The sequence below is a fragment of the Ahaetulla prasina genome, chromosome 2, assembly GCF_028640845.1.
Source record: "Ahaetulla prasina isolate Xishuangbanna chromosome 2, ASM2864084v1, whole genome shotgun sequence".
NCBI lineage: Eukaryota > Metazoa > Chordata > Lepidosauria > Squamata > Colubridae > Ahaetulla > Ahaetulla prasina.
In genome coordinates, this window is record NC_080540.1 from 6323693 (window position 1) to 6336938 (window position 13246).

Consider the following 13246-nt stretch of genomic DNA (forward strand, 5'->3'; position numbering starts at 1 on the left):
CTATGGGAACAAATAGATTGGTGTACAACCACCTGCATTAGCAATTGGAGATGGGAGGGGGGGAAAGGAGGTAGAGGTGGTGAAGGAGGAGAAACGACTTCCGGGGAAGAAATCGAGAGCAGAGTGGAGAAGGGTGGCAGAATAAAGAACCAGGGAGTAGATCAGCTATTTGTAATTCCTCTCCAGAGAATAAGAGAGCTTGAGATCGCTCACAAGTGCTCCGGACAGCTGTACAGCATGTGGAGATGGTAAGACCAGTGGTCACTGGTAGGATTAAAGCAGTGGGAGATGAGAGGTTCCCATCTTTGTCCAAACCATGGTCGGTTCCTTTAAGAGGAGACTGGGTTTGAATATGCCCTCCTCTAATCATTTTCAGAAATTCCTTCTTCGCTGCTTTTCAGATAGTAAAGGTAAAGGTTTCCCTCGCACATATGTGCTAGCCGTTCCCGACTCTAGGGGGGCGATGCTCATCTCTGTTTCAAAGCCGAAAAGCCAGCGCTCTCTGATGACGTCTCCGTGGTCGTGTGGCCGGCATGACTAAACGCCAAAGGCGCACAGAACGCTGTTACCTTCCCACCAAAGGTGGTCCCTGTTTTTCTACTTGCACTTTTTACATGCTTTCGAACTGCTAGGTTGGCAGCAGCTGGGACAAGTAATGGGAGCTCACCCCATTACGCAGCACTAGGGATTCAAACCGCTGAACTGCTGATCTTTCGATCGACAAGCTCAGCGTCATAGCCACTGAGCCACTGCATCTGTTTTGGATAGTAGGAACCTTCAAAATGGCAAGATTTACTAGATTGGGTGAGATTCCTTCAATCCTTAGCAAAAGCAGTTTTAAATACAAATATAAGGGCTTAATACTTTTTGGGGGGGGCAATAAACAGCCGTAGCGTGATTAGAACTTTGGTTTTGGAAAGTTACAAACCGACTAAGGATCCAGATGGATTTGAAATAAGATTCTGAAACCAAATAAATAAGAATCTTTCCTACGGGAAATGGCTGTTGTTTTGAATACTTTAAAAAAATGGCCTTAGTTTTTGGGGAGGAAAATAGAAAAAAAAAAATTCTGCCTACCAGGTATTCATCTGGCTAGCGTCCTTAGTCTGGTGAGTTGCAGCACATTAGTTCGCTGGTTTTGAGCATGCATTCGTGCTTACGCTTGCACGTGCCCGGTTGGGGATAAAAAACAGCTTCTAAAGGACAGCTGATCGTTGGAGAGAGAAGTAATGAGAAAAGCAGGCGAAGTGCGGAAGATCGCTTCACTCGCTAGCACCTCGTTAGGGCTGAAAAAAAGCTTCGAGAAAGCTACATTAGGACGCACCCAAATTTTCCGCCTCTTTTTTTGGGGGGGGGATGTGTGTCTTATATTCTGAAAAATACGGAAAATAGTACAATTAAAGAAGAAAAATCCCTTAAAATTTGACTTACTAATACAGAATGGAACGATACTTTTAACACTTGACACATTGAAGGATATTTGTGAACAAGGGGCCCAGGTTTCTTGAGAAATTCATTTTAAGGGCTTGCTTCTGTAGACAGACTGTATTTGAAAGAGGATATGGAAGCGGAAGAAGTTTTACCTGACAAGATTAATGTCATCGTTCCGATCAATGAACTCAGAGAAGTCAGGACACTTGGGTTAGGTTCAGAAAGTCTTTTGAGTACATCGTATTGGCAATTAAGGAAGGTGAAGCTAGCTCTAAATAATTTCCCTGCTTAGGGATAGTTAAAAGAATAGGATTCTCCCTCCTGTCTCTTTTAGATCGCATGGGCAATCAGATCAGCCACAGGTCCCGTTCAGCTACGAACAGGTGTCCGTTGACGTGTGAAGCCAGCTGCTAGAGATGTTTTGACTAGCAGCTGAGGGACCACATTCCTAAGTCCCCTCCCCCAGAATGGCAACCAAGAAACGAAAAAAAATTAAGCATGAGAAAAGCAGGCGAAGTGCGGAAGATCGCTTCACTCGCTAGCACCTCGTTAGGGCTGAAAAAAAGCTTCGAGAAAGCTACATTAGGACGCACCCAAATTTTCCGCCTCTTTTTTTTTTGGGGGGGGGGGATGTGTGTCTTATACTCTGAAAAATACGGAAAATAGTACAATTAAAGAAGAAAATCCCTTAAAATTTGACTTACTAATACAGAATGGAACAATACTTTTAACACTTGACACATTGAAGGATATTTGTGAACAAGGGGCCCAGGTTTCTTGAGAAATTCATTTTAAGGGCTTGCTTCTGTAGACAGACTGTATTTGAAAGAGGATATGGAAGCGGAAGAAGTTTTACCTGACAAGATTAATGTCATCGTTCCGATCAATGAACTCAAGAGAAGTCAGGACACTTGGGTTAGGTTCAGAAAGTCTTTTGAGTACATCGTATTGGCAATTAAGGAAGGTGAAGCTAGCTCTAAATAATTTCCCTGCTTAGGGATAGTTAAAAGAATAGGATTCTCCCTCCCCTGTCTCTTTTAGATCGCATGGGCAATCAGATCAGCCACAGGTCCCGTTCAGCTACGAACAGGTGTCCGTTGACGTGTGAAGCCGGCTGCTAGAGATGTTTTGACTAGCAGCTGAGGGACCATATTCCTAAGTCCCCTCCCCCAGAATGGCAACCAAGAAACGAAAAAAAATTAAGCATGAGAAAGCATGACTTTAGCTGAAGTTGTTTTCCAGGTTGATCTGAAAGTGGATTTTAAATAATGTGGAAAAAAGGTGTTACACTGGATACACAAATGAAACTGGCTGAAGTGTAAACAAAGCAAAATAATGTGACCTGGGTAACTTTCTTACACTGGATTTACAAAAGAGATGTTAAAATTTGGAAAAAGTTTGTGAGGATAGACAAGCAGAAATGTGGGGGGGAATCAAGCTCTATGATATTATTTTGAGGGGAGGTAAGTGTCAAGATTATTAAAAGGGAAGGGAAATAAAAAGTTCAAGGTTATTAAAAGGAAGGAATATAAAATTGCTTTATTTAATCAAGGTTAAAATAGATACGTTGTTATTTCCAGTAACCCTTAGTGGATTTTGGCTGGCCAAGACTAAAAAATGAAGCTTTAAGATTTTTTTTTTAAATAGATGAGATATGGGAAGAAGAGAACATTTATTCTAGTTTAAGAGAAGGTGAGGAGTTACTAAAATTGTTTACTACCCCAAGAAAAGGAATTTAAAAAAAAACAAACACAAATGAATGAATGGAGACAAACATAAAGCAAGTCATCAGGTAACATTAACTGAGCAAGTCATGCTGGCTAGGGAATTCCAGGAGTTGAAAATCTACCCATCTTAAAATCGCCGAGGTTGAGAAATCGTGATTTGATGGCTTGCAATCTCCATCCTCCTTATTCTTTATCCCCAGGAAAGCAGACAGACAGAGACACACACGTAACCTCTAATTTGGAGTGGCCTTCACTGCTTTGCATGAAGAACCTTCCTGGTTCAGCATCGTTCAGCAACCTTCAGCATCTCCAAGTGACGTAGGAAGACACGTGAATTAAAACTCGGGGGGGGGGGGGAGAGAAACATTGCAAGGCACTGTTGACACGCCTGAAGTAAGAGTCTTCAAAGGTGCTTTTTTTTTTTTTCCAGGAGGCAACTGGACTTTCTGGTTTTTTTTTTCTTTTGAAGATGTTTTGCTTCTCTTATTTATTTATTTTATTTTATTTGCATTTATATCCCGCCCTTCTCCGAAGACTCAAGGCGGCTTACACTATGTTAAGCAATAGTCTTCATCCATTTGTATATTATATACAAAGTCAACTTTTATTGCCCCCAACAATCTGGGTCCTCATTTTACCTACTTTATAAAGGATGGAAGACTGAGTCAACCCTGGGCCTGGTGAGACTTGAACCTGCAGTAATTGCAAGCAGCTGCTGTTAATAACAGACTGTCTTAGCAGTCTGAGCCACCAGAGGTCCAGCTCTGACTGAATGGTGGGGAATGGAAGGGTTTATACTCCTTGTAGAGAGCCGATCGTTTGCATTCTTTTAGAGAATTGTTGAGGGCTTTTGGAGGTTCATCTGTGTCCTCAGGGTCACCTGAGTGGTGCAAATGGCTGTGGAGCCTCCTTGGAACTGCTGAAAGGACTGCGTTGTAGTCAGGTGAACCTTGAGGACACAGATAAACCTCCAGGTGGCCTCGATGACTCTCTAAAAGAATGCAGAATTGACACGAGGGGTCCTTTATTTTTTTGCAGATGTTTCATTACCAAACTAGGTAGCGTCATCAATGCTGTACAGTATGCATTGTTTGGCATTAGCCACTAATTCTACTCTAGTATGCTGCCAGAAGCGAAAGATTTGATGGCGGAAGGAAGGAAGGAAAGAAAGAAAGAAGGGTGTGAGTTTCAGCAATGAGTTTTGGGATGGATGGAGGGAGGGAGTGAGGGAGGGAACAGTTTCCAAACAAGCATGCCCAAAGCTGAAATGCAAAATATCAGGACCATCCAACAGAGGTTGCCTGGCTATGGACCTCAACTCCAAGGATTCCCCAGACAGCACATCACAAGGAAAACCATCTCTTGTGAATTTGGAAGTTGAAAGTCCACAAGTCTTAAAAGTTGCCAAGGTTGGGAAACCGGCATAAAGGAACTAAGCAGTGGTCTCAAGAATGCTTTTTTTAGTTCGTTATGTTCTTTGGAAGTTCGACATTATTGCTCAGTTCTAATACTCTATCAACTTTTGCTTTACGCTCCATGTATTTCCATATTTCTGAGAGCATGTCTTTCATAAGAATATTTAAACACAGGTAATCCTTGACTTACAACACTTCATTTAGCGACCGTTCAGTTACAACGGCACTGAAAAAAAGTGACTTATGACCAGTTTTCAAAGTTACGACCTTTGTAGCATCCCCATGATTGTGGGATCAAAATTCAGATGCTTGGCCACTGGTTCATACATATGACGGTTGCTGTGTCTCAGCATATGACGGCTGCTGTGTGATCAATGAACAACCGGGTGACTAATTTATCCAACTGCAGTGAGTCATTTAACCACGGTGGCAAGAAAGGCCGCAAAACAGGGCAAAACTCGCACTCAGACTTATAAACCACTTCATAGGGCTTTACTCTAAGCGGTTTACAGAGTCAGCATGTCACTTCCCCCAACAATCGGGGGGGCCCTCATTTTACCGACCTTGGAAGAACGGAAGGCTGAGTCAACCTTGACCTGGTCACAATCGAACTACCAAATTGCTGGCAGCCAGCAGAAATATCCTGCAGTACTGCATTCTAATCACTGCGCCCCCACGGCTTTTATGTCTCACTTAACAAGACATTTCAGGCTCAATCATGGTCGTTGAGGACCGCCTGCAAAACGCACCAATCCACAGACTCACCTCTCTGCATTAACTGCCGCGAGGAAAACTTCCTGTTGGTGTGGAGTCTCCGGTGCCGAGACAAGTTGGATTTCCACTTGAACCACTTCCCACACTCGGGACATTGGTAAGATTTCTCATCGGTGTGGACTTTCATGTGTTCGGTGAGTCCTGACTGGCTACTTTTAACGATGCCGCATGTAAAGCAGGTGTATTTCTCTTTCATTTGGCCGCCAGAGTTTCTCATCCCGGCTCTTCCCATGCATCTGTTGGTATCATCCAGTGGAAGGTGAATCTTCTGGTGATTCTCAAAATATGACCTGCCTCGGTATGTTTTCCCACATTCAAGGCACTCGAACACCACTTTTGCTGCGTGGCTTTTCATGTGTCTTAGCAGATCCGAGTAATAGTGACATTTGTGTCCGCACTCAGAACAGGTGTACTTCTTCTCCAATGGGTAATATTTGTTTTTTTTCTTAAAGGCTCTTCTCCGACGTCGGGTGCATTTCTTCTGCACCTCTTTCTGCTGCCTTGCGCCCAGCGGTTTCTTGGGATCAAGCGGGGAAGACTCCGGATTCAAGGAAGTGGTGCCCGAGGATTCCTCTTCTTGCAGGGTCTCAAAGTCATCTTCTGCCTCTGAAATGGCCTGCTGAAAAGTCTCTATTTTGATCTCCCCTATGATTCTTCCACCTGGTGCCGAAGGGCAGGAGAAAACGCAAGAAGTCACTTTCCAGGACCATACAATGCGAGTTTGTTTCAGCCGAACAGTGAGGTGAAATGACGTCAGGCAAACTTTGGCCACGAATTCATTCGCACGTGTAGGACAGATGGGGAAGGAAGCGAAGCATACAAGAATACAAGCGAGCGGTCAGACGAGGAGACCCAAACTCATTCAGTGGTGGGATTCAAATAATTTAACAACCGGTTCTCTGCCCTAATGACCAGCTGGGTAGGCGTGGCTGGGTGGTCATGTGATTGGATGGGTGTGGCCAACTCAACTTCATTCATGTCGAAGGGCATTTCGCCTCACCCGGCCTCTCGTGACTGTGGGGATGCTGCAACGGTCGTAAGTGTGAAAAATGGTTCTATGTCACTTTTTTCAGTCCCATTGTAACTTTGAATTGTCACTAAATGAACTGTTGTAGGTCAAGGATTACCAGTACAAAAAGCTTCTTTGCTTGCAAAAATCTAATCCTTAGATTAGAAATGGAGGAATACACACTGAAGATCAATGACAAGTCACAGCCATCATGGAAACCTAAATCATTCTGTCTAAATACCTTCCTTTAAAGCAGGGTGCCAGAGCACCTTGAGGAATTAAAATAATTAAAATGCAATGATAACTATCAGCAGCCAACTCTTGCTCATAAAGTGAAACCCTTTAGCAGAGAAGTTTAAGCACTCCAGAAAGTGGGTGAGAACACCTGGCCTACAAAACACCAAGCCAAAGAGACAAATTAACAAAGTATATAGGGGATCCAGGTTCAAGTCTCACACAGATTTAAGAAAAGATCACATGCCCCCAGAAAGACAGTAAAAAAATCAGACAGAGTACCAAGCTTGCATCCTGCCTCTTGGAAGTACACCCCAAAAGGATAGTGTCAGGAACCACTAAAGCAGTGCTTTAAAAAAAAGTCAAGCCCCTAATAAAAGTATCAGCCAAGAAAAAAAACTCCAGAGAAGCTGCTCCAGCTAGTCTGAGCATACTGCCAAGAACCATTAACTTCTGTTACAATGTAACAAGGCTTAACCCAGAGGCAGTTTCGGAAAACACTTTAATAAGCAATATTAGGCTAAAAACAATACAGAGGCACACCAGAATGTTTCCTTCCTGGCTTCCTGACAGGATTAACCCTGTAAAGTGGGGAAAACAAAAGGCTGTTGGAAGATTTCTTCCAACAGCCGGTTCGTCGGACTGCTCAGAAAGTTAACAGTTCTCCTGAACCGGTGCGAACCGGCTGAATCCCACCACTGAAGTCATTGGTAGCATCTCACATGGCAATAAACAAGGAAACAAATTCCATTTTGCAGCTACTAAGAATTTTGGACGAGCAGGCACAAAAACAGAAGACCTGGTAGCTGCAGGTTGAAATGGTATGTTCAGATCCTGCTGAGGAGGCAAATCTGGGGTTGGAGAAGCCATCTGATGTTCAGAAATGGCAGAGTCTGAAGGGGCCTGAGGTAAAAACTCTGCTGAAGCCTTGGCAAACTCTCTATCCAAATGGCGCCTCCCATCGCCACACTATGGAGAATTGATTGATGCCTGGGAAACGGCACCCTTTGTCAGTCAATTGAGTGCTGATTTACAATAAGTTTATCAAGTACTTAGGAGGAATCCACTTGGCAGCACAAGGAAACAACAGCCAATGATTTAATAGCTGCCCATCAACACACCAATCAGCAACTAAAAAGCCCCACACAACCAGGCACCATATAAATACCACACAAAGAAGAGCACAAGTTCCGTGTGGATAGGCTCAGAAAGCTTGGAAGACTAAACTTCTGGTCCCGGTAACCAACCCAGACTGGATCCTGCCATTCTTATTCACAGCCTTAATATTCCCAGGGATGTAGCTTGAATTTATACATTGTTGTCATTTTTTTTAACTTGCATTGCTGTGGGATACCCCTAGGACAGGGATGTTTAAATCTGGTCCTTGGGGCTGGCCTGGAAATAGCAAAGGACCGACCCATGGTGCCTCTGCTAGCAAAAACGAGGGGGAGGGGGTTGGAGGTTGCTCATCCACATTTGGACTGAAGATGACTGCAGCACCTACAGATGTTGGCTTGACATCATAAAACAAGATCTTGAGTGGTAAGATATTTCTTCCACTCTCCATCAGGGTGTTGGTTAAGCAGACGTGTACGCACATACACACTTACCAAATAGGGCATCAGGATTTTGGTCCCCGTGTTCAGGCCTTTCCTGGAAGGTGGCTTGTGATTGATCAGTTTGGGAGTTGACTTCGGGTGTAGGAACCAGGAGTCCTTCTTGGGTAGAAATATATGAAAAAACAGATAGAGGAGGAGAAAGAGAAGAAACAGATGGGGAGTCAGTACAACAGAATAATTCTCATCCCATCTGAAAGGAAATCAAATTTTAATAAGACTCCTCGCCTAAAAGACTCCAGTGTTTGGGAAAGTCCAAGGTAGATAGGGCTCCTCCAAGTCTCTGGAATACTAGACAACTGATTCTGGAATTCATGATAATGGGATTTGGTAGACACACCAATCGTTGTTAAAAACAATACAGGTAATCCTTGACTTACAACAGTTCATTTAGTGACTATTCAAAATTACAAGAGCACTTAATGCAAAGGGAGGAAAATTTAATAAAGCAAATTAGAAATCAGACCCAGGAGCATATAAAGAGATTGTATAATGTGTTGCTTGAAATAGATTCGGAAAAGGATTTGGTAAAGGATTGTATGATAAAATGGGCACAGAATATTCAGGAACCAATAATATTGGAAACATGGGAGAAAATTTGGGTTAGAAATGTTAAGTTTACACAAGCACAGAATTTAAGGGAAAATTTTTATAAGATGTTTTATAGATGGCACTTAGATCCCAAAAAATTATCATGTATGTATCCTAATATCCAAGCGAAATGTTGGAGGTGTGATTGTGATGATGCTACATATTTTCATATTTGGTGGACTTGCAAGAAAATTAAGGTCTTTTGGATAAGAATTTGGTGGATTATTCAAAATGTACTGAAGAAGAAGATAAAGTTCCTGCCACAATTTTTCCTTTTGGGAATTATAACGGATTGTACAGGGATTGAGACTAAATTGATTCTGAATTTAATAACAGCAGCAAGACTGTTGATTGGACAATACTGGAAGAAAGAAGATACCTACAATAGAAGAATGGATATTGAAAGTTATTAATTTGGCTGAGATGGCTAAAATCTCAGCTTTTAAAAGACAATACGCAGGAAAGATATTTAATTGAATGGAAAAATGGATTGATTATCTACAAAACAGATATCAGATTAAGAAATATCAGATTGCCTTTGAATAATTAGAAAGTTATTTTATGTAATGGGAGGGGTTGGGAGATGAAAAGCTTTGGATGTGGTTATTTGGATTGGAAGGAAAATTTTATTCTATGTTTGGTTTATGTATAACAATACCTTGTGATTGACCCGGGAAGCCGGGGAGGAGGGGGAAGGGTTTTTGGGAGGAGGGGAAAAAGGGGAAAATGTTTTTGTTTTTTAAAACTCTTTCAATAAAAAAAAAAAATTACAAGAGCACTGAAAAAAGTGATGCGACCATTTTTCAGAGTTACATTTGCAGCATCCGCATGACCATGTGATCAAAATTCAGATGCTTGGCAACTGGTTCATATTTACAACTTGCTGTGTCCTGAGGTCATGTGATCCCCTTTTGCAACCTCCTGACAAGCAAAGTCAATGGGGAAGCCAGATTCACTTAACAAACAAGTTACTGACTTATCAACAGCAGTGATTCACTTAACAACTGTGGCTAGCGGGGTCATAAAATGGGGCAAAACTCACTTCACAAATGTCTTCCTTAACAACAGAAGTTTTGGGCTCAATTGTGGTCATAAGTCAAGGACTCCCTGTACTGTCAAGATGCTTGGAAACTGGAATGCCCCAAATTCCAAGTTGGCACTACAGTTTCCCTGAAAATAAGACCCTGTGTTAAATTTTTTTGAACCCTGAAATAAGTGCTTGGCCTTATTGCCATGCGCTCAAAAGCCCGATTGGGCTTATTATCAGGGGATGTCTTACTTTAGGGCAGTGGTTCTCAACCTTTATAGTGCTGCGACCCTTTTAATACAATTCACCACGATGTGGGGACCCCAACCGTAAAATTATTTTTTTTTAGGCAGCGATCTCACGCGCCTCAGCAGCCGCAGAAGGGGGAAGAAAGCGGCAAACTGTTTTTTTTAATTTATTGCGCTTGAAGCCGTATTAGCTAGCGATCTGAACTGCTTGCGATTGCCTTGAGGACGGAGGCATTAAAGCGGAGACTCCTCCCCTATTAAGTTTATCGCGCCTGAAGCCAGATTAGGCTAGCGATTGGGAGTGATTGCAGCTGGCTTGAGAGGGAGACATCAGAGCAAAGATTTCTCTCTTTAATTCATTGCGCCTGAAGCCAAATTCTTGATTCTTCGACTCGCAAGTATACTTCCCATATTTCCGATGGTCTTAGGCGACCCCTGGCAAATCGTCCTTCAACCCCCAACAGGGTCGCAACCCACAGGTTGAGAACCGCTGCTTTAGGGGAAATGGTAGTTTATCAGAGCCTTCAACATACAGAAACGGCATATAGGTAGTCCTTGACTTATGACCATAATAGACCCGGACTATCATGGTCCTAAATCTTAGGTTGTAAAAACCAGGACCAGAATGGAACGGGACAACTTGCCACGGCCAATTCAGCACAGGACAACTCACTGTGGGACAATTCAACAATTCAATTTAATGATTAAAAATAATTTTAAAATAATTTTTAATTTCTGTCATTCACATTTCATTTTGCCCTTCCTTTGGCACCCTTTCTTTAATGATTCTATTCCACCATTTCTTCGATATTAGTGTAACTCTTGTCCCATGTCAAGTTGGCTTAATACGCTGTTTCTCAAACGCAGTGACTTTAAGAGGGGTGGACTTCAACTCCCAGAATTCCCCAATCATGCCTGCTGGGGAATTCTGGGATTTGAAGTCCACACTCCTTAAAAAAGTTACTGAGGTTGATAAACACTGGTTTAAGGCCACCCTGACACCCTTCTCAATGCATCCAGCCATTTTCAATTGTTTGCCTGCTGTCAGTTGTGTGAACTCTTGGAAAGCAAACGTGGGCCCGAATATAACAAGATGAAAGATACTCACCCAAAGTACTGGAGCTGCCGGCACTACCACGCATGACTTCCCAGTGTATGGGCTTTTGATCGAGACTTAACTCCTCCTTTATCCGTACAGGCTCCTGAAAGAGGGAGGAACGCCAGGTTCAGTTCTCTCTAGCTTTTCTTAAAAGACACATTTGGCACAGGATTTTGTCTTCTGACTAACATGGAACTGAAAATTAGACAGCAATTTCAATTTTACCTAGAAGCAGAGTATGTAACACTAATAACAGAATAGCAGAGTTGGGACCCTGGAGGTCTTCTAGTCCAACCCCTTGCTCAGGCAGGAACCCTCTACCATTTTAGACAAACGGTTTTCCAGTCTCTTCATAAAAACTTCCAGTGTTGGAGCATTCACAACTTCTGGAAGCAAGTCGTTCCACAGATTAATTGTTCTGTCAGGAAAGTCCTAGGTTGGTTCCCTCCTTGATTTGTTGTTGTTGTTGTTGTCAGTTGCGAATTCGTGTCCGACCCATCGCAACCCCATGGACAACGTTCGTCCAGGCCTTCCTGTCCTCTACCATCCTCTCCTTGATTAGTTTCCATCAGTTGCTTCTTGTCCTGCCTTCAGGAGCTTTGACTCTCTCTTCTTTGTGGCAACCCCTGAGATATTGGAACACTGCTATCATGTCTCCCCTAGTCCTTCTTTTCATTGAACTAGACCAGGGGTCGGCAACCCACAGCTCTGGAGCCGCATGTGGCGCTTTTAACCTTTGCTGCGGCTCCCTCCTTTCATCCCTCTGCTGCGGAGAGAAGCGGCCAACGCCACTGCTGTTGCCACCTCCATGGCCTGTCCACTGCTCTCGCAGCGCCTTGCGCAGCAGAATGAAATTTAGAGTGCTTCACAATGGGGAAGACGGGATCCCCTCTTCCTCCTGGAGCCCATTACGATGTGGAGCTACAATGCGATCCTGCCCCACTCGCCCCTGGCAACAGCAGTGCGTGGGCCAGAGTCTCAGGGTGGACAGCACGTCGCGTGTCCAGCACCAACAAAGGCCATAAGTAGCTGCCCATTTCCTGCTGCAGTCTCTTGGGCAGTGAGAGAGAGAGAGAGATTCAGCTCCGTCTGCTCTCTTCTCTCTGCCTTTCCCCAGTTTTGCAAAGATTCAGCCTTGTTGATGGGTGTGTGTGTGTGTCATCTCGTACTTTGCGAGTACGAGGGGGCGTCCGAGGACTGTATTTTCCAGCCACTTTGAACCGAGTTGTAGGATGTGCCTCCGTGCCTGTGTGAGTGTGTAGCTGCTTGGGATGATCCTTCTCTGAAGTGTGTGTGGTGATCTAAGGCGGGAACCTCGTGGTGCTGTGATGTAACAGCCTGACAGTCACTCCTTTTGCAACGCAAGGTTTATTTTTGTATCTTTCCAGAGACAGGAAAGGGACCGAAGTTCCTATAGGCTTATTTTCTGAGTGTGTGGGTTGGGGAGTGGGGGAGAGGGAGAGAGAGAGAGGGAATGAGAAAGGTAAACACCACACCCGAGGCCAGGCATGGCAAGAGGGGAGGGTGACGTGGGGCCGGGAGGGGCAAATAATTTAACAACCAATCCTCTGCCCTAATGACCATCTAGGTAAGCGTGGCTGGAGGGGGGTGTCATGTGACTGGGTGGGAATGAGTGATGTCGAGTTGGCCACGCCCATCCAGTCACACCGGTTGTTAAATTATTGGCTCCTAGTGTTTTCTTATCTGTGGGAAATGGGTCCAAATGGTTCGTTGAGTGTTTAACGTTGCAGATCCCTGAACTAGACATACCCAACTCCTGCAATTGTTCTTTGTATGTTTTAGCCTCCAGTCCCCTAATCATCTTTGTTGCTCTGCTTTCCACTCTTTCCAGTCTCAACATGGTGGCTCAACAGACTAAGTCAGTCTGTTATTAACACAGCTGCTTGCAATTACTGCAAGTTCAAGCCCCACCAGGCCCAAGGTTGACTCAGCCTTCCATCCTTTATAAGGTAGGTAAAATGAGGACCCAGATTGTTGGGGGCAATAAAAGTTGACTTTGTATATAATATACAAATGGATGAAGACTATTGCTTAACACATTGTAAGCCGCCCTG

The 13246-nt window shown here is 43.7% G+C and overlaps 1 protein-coding gene across 5 annotated transcripts in view; it reads right to left on the reverse strand.

The window, feature by feature from the left end:
- Positions 1-13246, reverse strand: part of LOC131192650 (zinc finger and SCAN domain-containing protein 2-like) — a 44361-nt gene that overhangs the window by 13528 nt on the left and 17587 nt on the right. For 2 of the 5 annotated variants that reach the window (XM_058171998.1, XM_058171996.1), the window contains exons 5-7: positions 11181-11274; positions 8201-8308; positions 5339-6007 (exon numbers count right to left, since the gene is read on the reverse strand). In XM_058171998.1, the coding sequence (XP_058027981.1) occupies positions 5339-6007; positions 8201-8308; positions 11181-11274 (871 nt within the window). The remainder of the gene's footprint in view (positions 1-5338; positions 6008-8200; positions 8309-11180; positions 11275-13246) is intronic. The other 3 variants (XM_058171997.1, XM_058172000.1, XM_058171999.1) reach the window with 3 other exon arrangements.